Source organism: Centrocercus urophasianus, unplaced genomic scaffold, assembly GCF_019232065.1.
Source record: "Centrocercus urophasianus isolate 14NV4802_14NV808 unplaced genomic scaffold, USGS_Curo_1.0 seq_11, whole genome shotgun sequence".
In the NCBI taxonomy this organism is placed as follows: Eukaryota; Metazoa; Chordata; class Aves; order Galliformes; family Phasianidae; genus Centrocercus; species Centrocercus urophasianus.
The window spans coordinates 21,824,685-21,841,864 of NW_024884253.1; the positions used below are offsets into that span (position 1 = coordinate 21,824,685).

Sequence of the window (17,180 nt, forward strand, 5' to 3'; positions counted from 1 at the left end):
GCTGCAGGCCTTTGTACCTCTTCTTGATGAATACCCACAAGGTTTCAAGTAGGAGGGAACTGTCACAGTGGTAAAAAACCTCTGTTGGTTCCCTCTGCCCAATGGGGCCTTTGGACACTCACAGCTGTGCCCAGGACCAGAGCCAAGTGTGGTGGCAGAGCGCTGGCTGGAAAGAAGGGACTTCCACATGGGACACCAAGAGATGCATAGGGACACACTCTGTAGGTAGAGGTGTGATAATCAGTGTGATAAACTTGGAAAAAAGAAAAAAAAAACAACACAACAGTTTGGATTTCCAGACCACTTTTTGGATGCAATAATTCAGCATCTCAGCCTTCTCACAGGCAGGCACAGCTGGAGTATGGTTTATTGATGTTCCAGAGGGCTACAGAGGGCTGTTGCATCTTGCCTAGCCAGGCTGACATGCACAGCCCAGACAGCACAGAAATAAATGACATTCAATTTGGTTGATATTTAATTACTTTAATAATACATTTGACTGGCAGTTAATCACTTTTTCCCCACGTGACCCTGATGTTTCTTTACATTTTACTGATTCCCAGTCCAGACCTTTTGAGCAGGTTTGCACTGACTCTGCAGCTGCTTTGCAATCCAGCACCTCACCATCACCGACCAACATCACAAACCAGAGGTGAAAAAAGCCAGAAGGAAGCTTGAACCACACTGAATGCTCCCAGCTCCTTTGGTGGGAGCTGAGTCCACTCTGGGCACAGTGATGCAGGGACGTCAGGCAGCAGACCAGATGCAGCTTTTATTAGAGAGTACTAATTACATGCTTACAGACTTGGGGTATTTGTGTGCAAGTTGTATTAATCAATGCATATTTACTTTCAGCTTGCAGTCTCTGAAAAGAAGAAAAACTGACATCCACAGTCCAAAATAAAACTGAAACACTTCAAGTATTCAGTAGCTTAGAAACGGTCTGATTTTGGTGGCTCAACCTGCATTGTAGGAAATGTGAGATAAGAAACTTCACTGTTATCAAAAGTGGCCAAAAAGGCACCAATAACAGAGCCTCCTTATCAGAGGGAAGACTGTTAGGCAGCCCCCTGGAAAAGCACTATCTGCTTTTTCAAAAAAGTGAGCATTTCCCACGTGCAGTGGCAGATCCCATTAGAGCCAGTGGGATGTTTCTAGGCCCCCAGAGCAGCATGGCACTGCCAGCACACCCCAAGGAGCAGCCACAGTCCTGCATGGCTGCTGGAGCAAGGGCTTACAGGGGAGACTGCCCTCCTTCCATCACTCCTTGTGCAAAAGTGCCACTAGAAGAATAAAACATTAGGTGGGAGTTTTAGGAACTCCTCTACACTCAAAAAAAAAAAATTCCAACTCTAAATGAAAGGAATTTTTAGTAGGAAAAAAACTTGTGATGGAATTCTCTTATTTTTTAACATTGTATTAAAACAAGGAAAAGATTGTACTGTTCCTGGTCAAACAGCATTGTATCGTGTCAGGCAGACTGATACCTCAATCATGGAAAGCAGCATTAGACAAAACCCCATTTAAGCAACTCTTAACAGTAAGCTCCTGCGAAAACCTAAAGGAAGTGCATAAATATTCAGACATCAGACTCAGTGTAAAGCATCCCAGAAGAAAATTTAAATCTAGATTGCTGAGATGGTAGCATGGTTCTATTTTGTTGGTGTTTTTAGGGGGAAGATATCTCACAAGAAAGAGGAGAGGAGGAAATAGGGGAAGAAAATGAAGGTGGAAATGTTAATTTTTAAAGAGAGATACAGCCTAATTTCCACCATCACTCACCTTGTCTGGAAGGCTTTCTCTGCTTTGCCACCCTCTTTGTTCCCCTTGTACTTTTGTACTAAGCAAGGCACTGCTATGCATTTGGCCATCCCATAACCATTTGCTGCTTCAGAGGAACATAAGATGACCCTGCCCAAATAGCTTTACAGGTAGCCACAGAAACAAGCAAGAACCCTAGAACTCCACCTCTCTATCTGTACAAGGTGGAGCAGAGGGGCACAGCCCACCCCAGCACCCACACAGGCACCACAGAACACAACAGCATCTCTTGCCCCCAGCTGCATAGCAGAAGAAAGAACCCAGGTGAAGCTCAACATCTGCAGCAGACCCCACTTCTCCATACCCATAACAGTGTAATGAAGATGTAAATAAACCATGCTCCCTTAAAACAGGCTGGGTGCTGGGCCTCACACCAGGTCCCAATTCCTTCTCTTAAACAGAAGATGAAAGACCAAGCATGCATACAGAGACTTCTTTTGCACAGAACTATCAGACAAACATGTACAAGGCAACACTTCGATAAAAATATCAAATACAAAATTAGTTCTTAAAAAAACATTTCAAGAAGTTTGATATGTGTGCAAGATTAATTTTAAAAGCTCTTTTATATTCCAAAGGATCTATTGCTAGAGTTTGTAAGTCCAGGCTAAACTATTTCGATGTTAAGAGCAGCTTAATACTTTATTTATTCAACAAGAAACCTGGAGGAACTGTGCGAGTTCAACATCTGTGCTCCCAGTGAGGGGCCTGGTGATCTGATGACAATGTGTGTACCTATGAAAATTGTGCACTAACTTAAAGACTTAGAAGCCCATACGATGATTTCCAAATTTCTGATGACTTTTCTTGAGCACAAATGGTTTGAGCAGTAGCAACCAGGGAAAATAATCAGGATCTCCACTCTAGACTTGCTGCAGTTCTTTGAGCCACCAGAAAGGTTGGAGGAATCTGCACAAGAGAGTGCTGCATGTCACCAAAGCCCATGATCGAAAGCAAAGAATTTCTCACTTTGGTTTTCACATTAAATTCATAGGATTTAAATGACTCCTGCCACATTCCTTGAAAACCAAGAAGTTGTGGAAAATTAAATGCAATGTTACCACCAACCCCAAAGCGGCAATGCCATCATCCTCCCTCAAACTCAGCAACCTGGACTGGGTGAAAACTGCCTGAAATATGAACCCTTTTCCCAACAGGTAGAGCTTTCCAGATCCAGATCCGGAACAAAGAGCAAGGTGTGGATAGGATGCAGTGCACCATTGTGTTGATGCTAGTAAGCATCCAACTGTGGTCTCAAGCTATGGTAGGGATGTTGTATGATGAGGTCAATCTTTATCAACCCAGCCAAAAACCAGCTTTTTGACTAAGGACAGCCACTTTTGTCCTCAGATATGTTTCACTGTACTCTGCAGGGATCCAAATAGCTGATAGCTGCAGGTGAAGAAGTTGTCCAGAAGTAGATTATGCTTGGGGCTGAAATTGCCCTTGTGTCAGAGGACACTCTGAAAAAGAAGGGCTTTTTTTGTTGTTATTTTTCAAGGAACAGGTGACGAGAGTAAAGAAAATTGCTTAAAAAGACCTTTTCATGTCTGACTAGGATTTTTAAAAAACTAGGTATTACAGAAGGATTTTTGTAAGTATACCTCCACATGCTCCTTTAAGACTGCTGCACAACAAAGCACACAGTGCAGCCATCAATATGCTGCTTTTTCAGTTCTACTTGTGTTTTCCTCCACAAATGCTTTCTGGGTGATTTCACCCTTTGACTGCTCGTATACAGAGGATCAAGTAAACCAAGCTTGAAAGACTGAAATGGTCTCGTCAAGAAGCTCACAAAAGCAAGAAAGTAGCTGCCAGTTATAAAAACACCATCTACTCCATTGCTGCAATTTTACAGCAGTGGAGCTTAAATTTCAAGAATTAGAACTAGATTTTGCAGTTATCTAAGCAAAGTGGCTCCTTCTGTCTAATCAACACTACATCCTGCTTCTAAAAGCTTCAGTGCACTGCTAGCAGAGTAACATCCCCACACCTCAGTGCTGTCTCTGAAGAGCTTTCTTGAGGCTCTCAGCCTCAACACCCTTGGAGCCCTAGGTAGCACACAAAGCAGCAACCCACAAAACACTGGAATAGTCAGAATCCTTTCAGAGGTGGCTTCAACGTAGCCAAGGTCTTAGAAATCACTTGCCATCCTAGACCTAGCAGAGAACAACAATATTCCCAGAACAGCAAATGAAAAGTGATGTTGAGTATGGTGTCTATCTGGAGCAAGAGCTTATGATACCCCCAGACTTGCCTCCTGGGGTTTGTTATCCTTACCTTCTCTAAGGAAGTCTAACTGCTGGGACCTTTAAATGCAAATCCATTCCTTGGACACTCTCCTGGCCGGATCACCTGTGCGTACAAGTCCATCCTCTGCTGCATGCTACAAACACAAGTTAAGACAGAAGCAATCAGAAGCCAAACTAGTGCAGTAGGGAGCTAGCAGCTGGCTGTGCTACTTCAACCTTTATTAAAGCTCTGGGCAGATAAAGTTCAGGCTATGTAGTTAGACATTTGTGATGTGTCTATCACCATGGTATCACGAGCCATTCAGCAATAGAATCTACATTGAGATAAGTAGCCTCCCTAACAGCTCAGCACATGGGTGCACACAGTATCCTTTTCAAGGCAACTGTGCAGACTCCAGCAGCCACAACCAACTGGTCCTTGGCTTCAGACACAAACACACCTCCTGCACCATCAAAGCCAAGAAACTCTACAGGTCTCTAAGGGACAAGTTAACACATTTGCTATTAGGTGGGTCTATCACATACCATGATTATATTGAGAAGTGTCATGACTTCTACATATTATTGAAAACTGAATTAAAAGAAAGAAACAAAACCATGAAAAACCTTCATACTTTTTTGCTTAAGGCCACCTTGACTATTTTCTTATCTCCTTTGCTCGTCTTCGAGCACCTCCCATTTTCAGAAGTATTTCCACTTGGATTGAAATCACCTCTACTTTTGTTCTCCAAACCCAGGGCTCTAAAAACAGCATGGGAAAAGTCTCTGTTAGGGACTGCCTGTCCTTCATTTGCTTACATCTGTGACAAATCCTTTGCTACTGACTAGCTTTAGCCTAAAGGCTGCTTTCCCAAGAGGCTTTCTCAAGCAGGAAAGACAGGGGAGTAGAAAGGAGTCCTATACTATCTTATCCTCTCCAGTTCTTCTGCACCTTCAGTAGGTACATCTTTAGGCAAATACGTTCTCGCTGCTTTCTGCCTTCCTTAGTTCCCAGTGCTCACAAATTCCTTAGTCATCTTCAGTCTGTGCTGAAGTAGACAGCTCAGTCCCAGCAGATGACAACAAGCAGCTCCAGCACACAAGAGATGCTCCTGGACACAGCATGCATATGGTCATGGTTTCTCCTCAGATCAAGGTCTTCAAGAGGTATCACAAAGTAAACATAACTGAGGACTCGCACAAATTCTTCAACAGTTAATAACTAACCACATCTAAGCAGGAGAGCTGGTTTTCCATAGGAGCAGTTTACAATGCTCGTTTACTCCCACAGGATTGTGTTCCTGGGTACCTTCATCAACAATTCTTCACTGAGGGCTCCAGTAGGTAGCAGAGATGGACTCATGCCAATAGGGGACAGTCACCTACATCACTTTGGAGCTTTTTGTCAGAAAAACAGCCATAGGGAGTTAAGATTTTATGTAAGGATGCTACTCTCCAGCGTAAGTTTATTACAAAGCAATATCTGATGCTAATGGTTCCTTGTAAGCCTTTTCCATAGTATTATTAACTCTGCTAATTTCCAGTAAAATGCTATCATAGTCCATGTATATGTATATACAACTTCTCAAACACAAGATTCAGTGGTCACCTTATGGTATTAAAGGATTGAAAGTAAGTCTGCCCAACAGTGCTCAATCCAATGCTTTGGACTTCACTGCCACAACATGCTGTACATGATCCAAAATTTTAGATGCTGTTAAGCAGCAATGAGACAAACCTGTGTCAGATGCACCCATCCATTGTTGGGAAGGAAGCTCCAGGACAGTGCTCTCCACCAGCTGCCTGCCAAATGCATCCAATGGAAGAACATTCCACAGCTGCTGGCAATGCTGACTTTGCACCAAGACTCTAGAGCACTTGCTAATTCACAACACCAGCTTGGAGACAAACAGCTTCTGTGACAGATTAGGCTAAAGGCAGTACCTGCACTGAGGTTCTAGTACAAGATAGCATCAGAACTGCTTTTTGCCATTTCAGCATTTCCTCAAACTGAAGGGTGTCAACCTTCAGGAGGAAGAGCAGAGGAATACCTAGAATGGTGCTCACTCAAGGCAGAAAGGCAGCAGATAGAGGATGCTGTCAATTGCATCCAAGACCAGTAAGCAGCTGTTCTAAGCTATCGTGGTCTGATAATGATATGACAAGGGGGAATGGTTTTAAACTAGAAGAGGGGAGATTTAGATCAGATGTCATGGAAATTTTTCACTCAGAGGGCAATGAGGCACGAGTACAGCTTCCCAGAGCTATGGATGCCCCATTCCTGGAGGCACTCAAAGCCATGTTGGATGGGGCTCTGGGCAGCCTGAACTGGTGGGGGGCAGCCCTGCACATAGCAGGGTGCTGGAACTGGATGGTCTTTAATCTCCTTTGCAATCCAATTCTGTAATTCTTCAGTGAAACAAAGCCCAAAAGCAAGTACTGATATGTTTTATAAAGGGCCAGAGAAGATTTCTACAGCCATGCTTAATATCACTGTATTATGATACAGTGCAAGATCTCAACTCTTTTCACATCAATATAAATCCTGAAATCAAATATGGTATGAAGCGTTTCCCAGTACAGCTTTTTTTCCATATGAGTTGATCTTTCTGCTTGGGTCTAATTGACAACCAGATTGGATTTTTTCCAAATCAATATTTCTGAGACTGTAATACTCTCCAAAGACTCTCGAAATAAAACACAATTAAGCTTTAGAAATCAGTTCTGGGTGCAAGAACAAGTTCTCACATGTTGATGCTGGCATTCAGACAGCATTTATTTGCCTCAAGGGATCCTGAACATTCATCACTAAAATGTTATGAAGAAACTTTGAGGATCACTGCCTCTTCTGTTTGATTTCCTATCTCTCCCCTCCCCGCCCTGGTGCATTTGCTTAATAGATAATGATATCCAGAAAGAAGCCCTGATTTATATTGAAAGTAGGTGAGAGCTGGGAGCTGTCAGTGTGTGTAACCAAGCAGATTTCCAGACCTCTGCCAACTATTTGGCAGGTCAGTTGATAGAAACATAGACGTGCCAGACTATTTGCACTTAGGAGCAGGTACATGCATAGACACAATCTGCAGGTTTCAGTTCATTCCTTGTAGATTTCTCCCTGTTTTTTCTGCAGCTTTGTTCTCTGTAGCCCTGAAAAAGGGTTCAGATTGTTGTGTATTAACTATTTTCTGCTCTGTGACAACAGATATTGAAGATATCCATACATCAGGCTACTGATTGACAGCTTACATTAATTTCCATGCTGTAGGCCAGGGCCTGTATTGCAGGTAAGTCTTACAACACAACCCTCACTGTGCTGCACAGAGAAACACTGCTAGATAAAGCTTGACAAAGACATGAAAAGAGAGTGGGCAGGAAAGAGCAACCTGTAGGACCTGTCTACTGGTGTTACACACTTTCGCCAACTTCAGTTTTAATGAAGTATGCAAGCAGCAAACAGAAAACCAAAAATTATAACAGATCATCCCAACACCCTACAACAAGGGGATATTTTTCAACAAGGATTCCCCAACAGGGATTTTCAGCTACTTGGGCTGGCACAGATCGTGACTATCACACATGCATACAACAACTTGCAGCATAATACTTGTGGCACTTATTACTGGAAAACAGCCCCAAAGCAGGAGAAAACAAAACTTCCACGTACAGCTTTTTAAGAGATGATTCACACAGAGTTTGAGAGGGTGCAACTAGTCCGTTTTGTGGTGTCATTACCAGAGCTGGCACTTTGTTCTCAAAAATCTAACAAGACACACTAAAAACCAAAAGCATTTACATAACCACAACAATTCTTTTCTAAGGCTGAAATGTTTATGCATTTTTAAAGAAAGAAAGGCTTATAACTTGACAAATACCAAAGTACGAGTGCTAAATCATGAGGTCATCTGTTAATCAAATAGAAACATTTCAATCTCTATGATTGTCCTTTAAACAGACAAATATCACATGCTGTTCTCACAGGCTTTTTTTTTTTTTTTTTTTTAAAAAGCTTTCAATACTAAGGAGTTGTATACCAAGACAAACACCTCCACCTCTAGAGACACCAAAAGCTCCTTAGGCAGAGATGCTATCCCTGCACTTAAGCAGATAACCCGCTGCAGCTCAACACACCTAACCAGCCTGCCACGTCCCATCCACGCAAGGCAGCAGTGTGACAACAGGCAGCGATGGAACAGTGCCAGATGTGCTGGTTGCCACAAAACTACAACAGCTTGCCCTAAGCAGTGTTGGGAACCACAGCCCAATGCTCCAGTAGAAGGCTACTGCTGAGTAAAGAGAAGCATCCAGCAACATCTGTGTTCTCTGAGTTACCTGAAATCGCATTGTCATCACCAGTGAAGTTTAAAAGAAAGAAAGAAAACACAGCCACCTACATGGATGATGCAGGTACCTTAAGGCACAAGGGAAAAAAGTCACCTCTCACAACAAGGAACATTTTGTAAATGTGCAAAAGAACAAACCTTCCTCAAATTGGTCTCCTCACTTAGCTTGCACAAATGTTTCAGTATAAACTAATCACCCCAATAATCTGAATGTTTTACCAGATATCAAAGAATGAGTCAGAAGATGACAGTAAGAACTGCTGACTAAACATCAGCACATTCAGTATATTCCACGAACAAAAGGAACTCACATCTTTAAGAACAACCATGTTGGTATAAGTTGATCTCTGATACTGCTACCAGCAGCAACTTGTTTTAAGTATTATGAATTTTGAGGGCTTTTTTTGTTTGTTTGGGTGTTGTTTCTAAAGATAATTTTACTCTCTTGGAAGGAAGATAACCATTGATCATGGCATTATGATTCTGCTGCCTTTCAGACCTTGAGACTGTTTGACTGAGATCTATGAGTGAGAACATAATGATAGACTGTGGAGGCACACAACAAAATTAGCATTCAGATTAAAAAAAACAGTCCATAGCAAGAGAACGTGGAGGTAGACTACCATATAACTTTGGATTTCCTCATACAGGAAGTACCAGAATCATGCCTCTCTACCTCATACAAAGGCACCAATTTAAATCACTGCAATGGACAGAGCTGTACATATATGGGGTTAAGATGCTATTTCCCTGTTATTTAACTTAGCTTGGCTGGATACAATCATATTTTCATTGTAAGAGTTCATTGTGCTCAAAAGCAGAAACAATCTCTTCTTCAAACAAATAGTACTTCAAAGATGCTAGTGAATTAAGCTCACCTTCCCAGCTTAGTTCAATAGCACACATTTACCATAGGACACCAAGCATAAGAACATCCTTCCAGTTACTTCAAGTTCAAAAGACTTCCTGAGACAGATATCATTTCTGTGTTCACCTACCCTTCAGTTTATTTCATTTGCTTGAACCCACACCAGTTTTCAGCCTCCAGAACATTTTTTGGCTATAAGTCTCACAAGCATACTACTCACTGAACATTAACTGCCTCACTCTTCAACTATTCTTTTTATTTTTAAGCAATAAACTGTGTTCCTACAATTAAGCATTTTGATGGCAACTTGAGAATTTAAAGGCTCTGCTTAGGTCAGATCAAAATGGCATCAGAACTGAGTAAATACAGTAAGGCTTAAGCTTGTTTCAAAGCTATAGGGTTTATAGCTTTAACTTTCAATTTTCTGTATGGTAAGGTTTACACAGCACTTGCTAACAGTTGCCAAGTAATTCAGCCATTCATAAATTCCTACATACTAGCACACCTGTTTGTCCAGGATTAGGCAAAGGAAGAAACCCATCCCTCCCATGAACCCCTCAGAAGCTTGGGAGTAGGTAGCAATAGAGACCACCAATTTGCTGTCAGAACATGCTGCTAGATAAAATTACAAACTGAACCGAGATATCAAAGATTGACAGAGCCAGAATAACTTGCTCTCCCTCCTTTTCATTAGTAGTTCACCAAAGCTATCTTACTAGCATAGAAAGCATCCATTTCTTTATGTTATCGTGTTTCATCGCTAAAGTTAAAAGAATATTAAGGATGGTCTGAGAGTTTCGGTAGTTTCCAATACATAGAAAAACCAAAACAATCCTTCCCCAACCCCAGCTCTGCTGATTAGCACGTAGGGAAAGGAACTGGCTGTTATAAAGCCATCTGACCTTGCAAAACACAGGCTGTAGAACCTTTTGGCAGCAAGTCAGAGAAACTTCCCTTATTGCTATAAATATTCACTAGGTAGATTTATGAACCATTGTCTGATCATTAGGCACCAGCTCTGTATTGCCTTTCCATGTACATGCATTTAAATGCACCGTTTACTACAGAAGATACTCCACGCTTTGCTGCTGCACGTGTTTAACTTCTTTTGAATTAAACTTCAGAACCAGAAAAATCCACTTACAAGTTCCAATTGCTATGTGAAAGGGAGCTGATTACTTACTGCACCTTTTATAAAGTATGAGAATGTGCATTAAAAAAAAAAAAAAAGTTTATTTATCTAGCAAGATACTGGCTACAAGGGATCACTGCTACTACTAGAGTCATACACAAGTTGTCTGTATATCAGATATTTACTCTGGACAGAAAAAATGATTTCCAGATCACAAACAGATGTATGAAATGAAAAACATCCAAGTTCGCTCCAGAAATCTTTTCATTTGAGAGAATAATAAAAAAAGAGACAGGTACTTACAATCTTCATAAGAATTACTATATAGTTTCCAAAGAATTTTATAGCACCATCAGTTAGTTAAGGATATAATAAGGATATTTTCACTTGGGATTGATCAGGCTGTAACCAACATAACCAACTGCCCAAGCAGCCAGCAATAGGACTCATGTGGGGCCCTACTCAGTGTGAGGTCTCTGTAGGGCTTGGTGCTAAGTCTGTAGTAGCTGTTCTATAGTCACCATAAGAAACACAATATGCTAAAGTCATACCAAGCCACTGTTTGACATACAGAGCTATTATATTGAGAAACATGTTTTATATTGCCAGTGCAAGGTTTGGAATTTTATTTTTCTTGATCTTACATTAAAGAGGCTGAGTTTGGTAACAAGTCATAACCATAGGACAGGACAGTCAAGAAGGCATTATAAAAATAATGCATAAGTGCAGAAAACACTTTAATGAAAAATCAAGCAGTTCACAGACAATCTGGTTTAGCTTAAAGTAGTAAGAAAACTTTGTTTATCTTACAGGTGCTACAAAGCCTGCACTGGTCAACAACTTCATAAGTAATTATTTGGACCCTCTTCCAGAGATAAGAAAACTCTTCTCAGAACCTGATAGAAAACTCGGTGTTCTTTATCAGGTTCTCTGACAGATGAGGAGTGTTTTATAGCTTATGGGAACATGGCTCTTTTCAGGGCCTCATGACTGCAGAGAATAAGCGTCACCAAGAGTCTCCAAGAGTCTTTGTTCTGCAGAAAGCATTAACATCTCCAGAAGAGCCAAAAGCCCTTTGTGTGAGGTGTTCCTGAGGTCAGGAATGTATGCTTCAAGGCACATATGCCTCACATACGCATTCAATACACATATACTTCAAAGCAATACTTTCATCAATAAGTAAACAAGAGAATTTTCACAATGAAGGTCAATTGTACTTTATTACAAAAACAAAGAGGCAGCAAAAGTTATAAGGGCAGATCCCTATCCACCCCTTCTGAAAAGGGGCCAAGGGTTTCTTTATGGACACGAGAAGATATAGTGCACACATCAGCTCCCAGAGAGGGCATAACAACGCAAACAAATTGAAGAGGCACGTCAAAAAAATTCCCACTGTAACCACGCGACTTATGTTTTAAAAATACTCTAAATACTCTAAAACTTGGGAAAGCCCTAGGCATCCTGTGTTGTTTCCCTGAACAAGGTACTGAATAAGCTGATCTGGGTAGCACAAGCCTTTAGCATGACAGACAGTGTTCTTTCGAGAGAGTTTTGTGCATTTGCTGCAAAAAGACTTCTTTGTTCCTGTTTGATTCCTCCTCTGCTTTACCTGGGGTAGTACGCCGTGTAGTTCATGAAGAGCTGAGCCCCAGCAGGGTAGTATGCTGTGGAGGGCTGGAACGTCCGCGGGTTCAGGAGTACAGATGGCTGATATAGAGCTGCTTCTGTTGGCACGACTGCAGAAGGAGCCGGAAAGGAGTAAGAAGGGGGTGAAAGGCCTAAAGCAGACAAACGGAGAACAGATTAAGACCTTTCATATTCCAGCATACGTATGACCTTCATTACTGAGCAACTCTGCACAAAGTGAAGAGTTTTCACAAGTTCCTCATTTTCCTGCTCATCACAGAAAATAAATCTGGGGTGCTGACTCCAAGATCAAGGTATGTACTTCCAACCCCTGGTCAAAAGCAAAGTAAGACACAAAAAAAGCCATCTCCTCATCTCTTGTTCTGGGAGTTGAGTTTCTTTATGAGAAGGAAAGTAGTTTTTCCTTGTTTAGGCTCAGATTTTAGCATAGTCTCCAGCCAAGTGAGACAATTCTCCACTGTAAGAAAACTGCAATGCCTGAAATCTGCCTAACACTCCCACTGCAGGGGACATCATTTCATCCTGATACTCCCTATCCCCCAAACAGCTCTGTCTTTAACAACAGTAGAGTGGGAAAAGCCATGGCTTCGCAGTTTCTCACATTAATATTCAGTTTAAAAATAAAAATGAACAGAAAAAGCAACTGCACTTTGTTTCAGCAGGACCTCGCAGTCAAGAGTTCACTCTCCCCCTTCTTTTCTTCTTCCCTTTCCCTCCCCTTTTTCCAGTACCATAACAGTGAAATTTGGACAGCCCTGAATAACAGAAGTTTATTTTAAAGCAACAATCAGCATCTCACTGCACTGTGGGATGGGGGAAAAAAACAAAAAGAAAAAATAATCAATTGCATTGTAATTAGAAATGGGAGCACTGCCATCTAAGAGCTCCCAAACTTTGGGATTCCTGTTCAATAAGCCATTCCGTGAGCTTTCAGGAGAAGCTTCCAATTCCTGTCCAGAATATCTGTCACATATAGGGCTGCATACTGCAGATCCCTTCTTGGATACTCACGTTATAAGAAATGCTAGTAGACTGTAAATCTCAACTCCTAAGGATTAGCTGAAGGTCTATTCACAGCTCAAGACAAACCACACCCAGGAAGTTCACTAAGATTAGCTGCTCTGACTATCCAGGGTTAGAGGATGTTTCTTAGAAAAGGCACAATCATCAGTAATACTTCTGCATAGAAGGAGAGAAAGAGAAAGCTTCTACCCAACTGCCTTGTCATTTAGTATCTTGGAAGCAACGTATTATTTCTCCCATAGGCTCAGATTTACATGGTGTACGTAAGCCCTTAAATTCTAAAAGCACTGTCCCCAAATGGACATCCTAATAGATCTGGAGAGCATAACTATACATGAAATACAACTCCTGCAATTATCTGAGGCCAAAAATAAGTGTGTTCATCTTCCACAGAGGCAACTCAGTTCTGCACAAACAACAGGAAGATAAGAAAGAGTTCAGCCAGTAGTGGCATGTAGAACACAAGGTTAAGTCCAAAGGAGAGCCTTACCAATGGTTTCATAAATTCAGTTTTGAGAGCAAAAGGGCAAGGACTTACTAAACATGTTCACCATGATAAAAAGTGTAAATACAAATCAGCTTAAATGGGAAACTTCTTTAAGCCCCTAGGCAGTCAAATTATTTTTTCCATTTGGCATGGCTCACCCTGGCCAGCTTAAGTTTCAAGAAGGGGAAGGCAAGTCCGTCATGGGAAAGCAAGAAGAATTTCAAAGTATTTCTTCAATCATAGTAATCCACAACCAAAGGGAAAAGTGAATGCAAGCTGCTGCTGATTTTAGATGGAATGGCCTTATTTTACCACCCCCATCTGAGACTCTTTTCCAAGAAAGAGAATCAGAATCAAGGAAGCAGCTCCAACACCTACCCACACACAGCATACAGTATTGGCAAGACGCATGCAAAACTTACATGGTAACTTACATGGTGGTGGGGACAAGCCATTTCGATTTAAAGTGCCCCCCATTAACACAAAGTTCATCTCCTCAGCAGAACATTGAAAGACTTCAACGTATCTGTCCTTCATAGTCTTCTTATGACACTTCTGTGCAGCCAGAAAAGCTCTGTCTGCAGATTTCATCTGAATAAAAGCGTCTCCCAATGGACGTCCCTGCAAACAAGACAGATGAGGAAGTGTTTCTGGATCTCCCATGAATTAGCAACATAATGATTTCTGCTGTTATAAAAAAAACCACCAACAAAGCAGTCTTGAATCATGAAAATATTTATCTCCAAAGTTAAGCACAGTCAGTCATCCCTACAGACTCCTACACTTCCCAGTGTGTTTAAAGTCTCCCTGAGGTTCCCCACTATTGCTGGGGAATCCTGATCTGCCTACTGCATCTCATGTTCCTTCTTCCCTCTTATGCTAACTTAACTGAGAAAACAAATACAGTCGAGGGCTAAGCTATATTTTTTCTTTTAAGGCCAGTATGTGCCAGAATATTTGCAATGGCACCAGCCTACATCTAATCAAGTAGATAGGCTTGGTGTGAGCTTACAGGGAAGAAAAAGTACATCTTTACAAAAAGCTGTGAGTGGGATAAACAAGGAGTCATTTGAACCACATACAGCTGCCAACTCTAAGTAGCCAAAACCAGAAGTAAAGCTCTGAAGTCAGTTCTGAATTCAGTTCTGGGCCAGTTCTCATTTCTGAGAGAAGAACAACCACATCATCATCCTTTACAGATTTGGTTCTGAATCTCTCATCAGAAATAGGGATAGCAGGAATAGGGAGAATATTCCAAATGATAATAATCACATACTTGGGTACCTGGAGAGAAAAAGTACCTGACAGCTTTGGGCAGGAGTGGCTGGTACCCACAGGTCTATGCACACACTCATTTCTTCCTCCAATTTCTTTAATCATTTCTGACAGGGGCTGAAACTTGCAGAAACCACTACTTCTGCTTTAGCATCTGCATCTTATTATTTATTCCCCAAGCCCTGCTCATTCCTTATCTTATTCAGTCTTGGCTAGCCTATGGCTAGATCAAGTTCTCAAAGACAAAGAAATCTCAAGATAGAGAGGTACTGCAGTAACTGTAGCCCCCATTCTCTTCCCAAGCTTCCCAGATGTAGAAGCTTCACCCCAGGAAAAGGAACCATTTTGCATTTTCAATGTAGTCTTAGTGTTGCTCAGAGCAATTTTAGAACCATTTTTTTACAAAGCAGTAATCAGTACAACCACTCAGGGCATCCCTGTGGAGTATGTATGAGAAGCTGCCTTCTCCTTCCTTAAGACAAAAAGCTACACAGATGGACTAGGAGATAACATTTACCTTTGTCTGAAAGGTTTTGGTAGAAACTGCCTCCAGCACACAATGGCAAATATCTGACTATCTGCCCTGACTATACAGGGCAGTGAGCTGTTAATCTGTGTACTTGGCCTTAGCCATTTAAGGGAAGTAACACTGCAGTTCAGGAGATCTGAAGGTTTAAAACTAAGCTTAAGGACTCGTGACATAGGAAATCCTTACACCTCTAGAAGACCACAGTCACTGATGTACTCATGCATTACCTGAGGCACACTGTTCACCAGAGCAGGGCAAATTGCTCTTTTGTAAGCTAATACTGATCACAGTTTTGTTTTGAAGATATACCTTTCACAAGGGGAATTAAGCACCCTGTTGAGCAGGGCTCTTCAGTTCAAGCCTCCAACAATGCAGGATGACAGTTAGTGCTATGGGAACACTTTCCTCTCCCCTCAAAACAAAGAACTATGGCTTAGCTTTTAGACACATGGGTCTCACTGACAGAAACCACTCTGCAGAAAATGCAGCAGCTGTTAAAGCGTGGTTCAAATACACTCATCTATGGTCAGTACACTTTTAGAAGGAAAGCCAATTAATGCCATTAGTGACAGTCCCAAAAGCACTCCCCTCCTGGTAATGATACTGAGCCTGTTCATGTATCCAACCAGCAATAAGGCACCTACCAACCTGGTGATTTAGCACCATGTGAACGCCGTGGGTCCGAATGTCTGTAGAGAACTCTCCCAAGAAATCCAGGATGTCCTCAATAGTGGCAGCATAGGGAAGTCCACGCAAACGTATGCAGTCTCTGACATTAGTGGGAGGCACAAACTGCTGAGGTAATACTGGAAGAATAGGAGGTGTTGGGAGAGGAATGAGAGGTGTGGAAGAGTACCTATTCAGCACCTGTGCGAGACAGAAACATAGGTTACAGAAAGCCTTACTTACTCTTCAATTCCCAGGAACTGAATGCAACATCCATCTCATCTATTTTCAGTCTTGAAAGCATTTTTTAAAAAGATGCGAGACATTTTCTGGGCTTAAATCACAGCAGTAATGCTTAGAATTTAAATACTTCACAATAGATCTTGGGAAGAGTCAGCTTATTCTGAAGAATTTACTTGAACAGTAACACAAGTCTCAAAAGATCCCTTAGAACACAAAACCTGCATTTCCACAGCATTTTTGGGGGGAAAGATATCCAAAAATATTTTACTAGGTATATGGGGCCACTTCTACCCAAAGTTTCTCCTCTGCTAAGCATTAGGATAATCTCCAAACTAGAAACCTATTTTACTACCAAGCAGTCTTATGTTACTTAGTCACAGTATTTGAAATAAGGGAGTCATGCTCTGAGATTTCTTGGGTAACCTGATCAGTAGAAACTCCATGCTGTCAGTGTTCACCACCTATTTAATCACTTCCCTTTAGCTATCTCTGAATAACAGAAATATTCACTTATATTTACACGCGTATCAGATGGCTTTGCTAATGCTAAGCAAAGGAACTGGGGAAGCACTCAAGGAAAACACAACAACAAGAGCAAGCATTACAGCTAATGTTTACTCCGTGTCATCCTCCAAGCAAGGCACGGAGATCTCTGCCTACTTGGGGGCGAAGAGCAATGTCATTGCTTGGTTACAATGAAACAACTACTGCTAGGCTACAGCTTGCATCCAGAACAGAAATTAGTGATATGAGCCTAAGTTTTTTGAAACATATAATCCTCTTAGCCCTACTTCATCCCCTAGACAGAATAATCAATGGTCCATCAAGCTATGTGAATGGCAGGAGGCATTTCTCAAGCCCAGTTCCATACAACTCTGCCACCCTCTGCCAGGTAGTCAGTGCTGTCAAGAGATTGTT

The 17,180-nt window shown here is 41.6% G+C and overlaps 1 protein-coding gene across 3 annotated transcripts in view; it reads right to left on the reverse strand.

Annotated features, from left to right (window-relative positions):
* Positions 1–381: 381 nt before the first annotated feature.
* The window catches only part of ESRP1 (epithelial splicing regulatory protein 1), a 32,185-nt gene continuing 15,386 nt past the window's right edge, over positions 382–17,180 (reverse strand). Inside the window, exons 11-15 of one of the 3 annotated variants that reach the window (XM_042808938.1) lie at positions 16,002–16,220; positions 13,984–14,170; positions 12,002–12,170; positions 4,102–4,207; positions 382–2,730 (exon numbers count right to left, since the gene is read on the reverse strand). In XM_042808938.1, the coding sequence (XP_042664872.1) occupies positions 4,117–4,207; positions 12,002–12,170; positions 13,984–14,170; positions 16,002–16,220 (666 nt within the window). In that variant the 3' untranslated portion in view covers positions 382–2,730; positions 4,102–4,116. Of the gene's footprint in view, positions 2,731–4,101; positions 4,208–12,001; positions 12,171–13,971; positions 14,171–15,997; positions 16,221–17,180 lie in introns of those variants that run through there. The other 2 variants (XM_042808937.1, XM_042808939.1) reach the window with 2 other exon arrangements.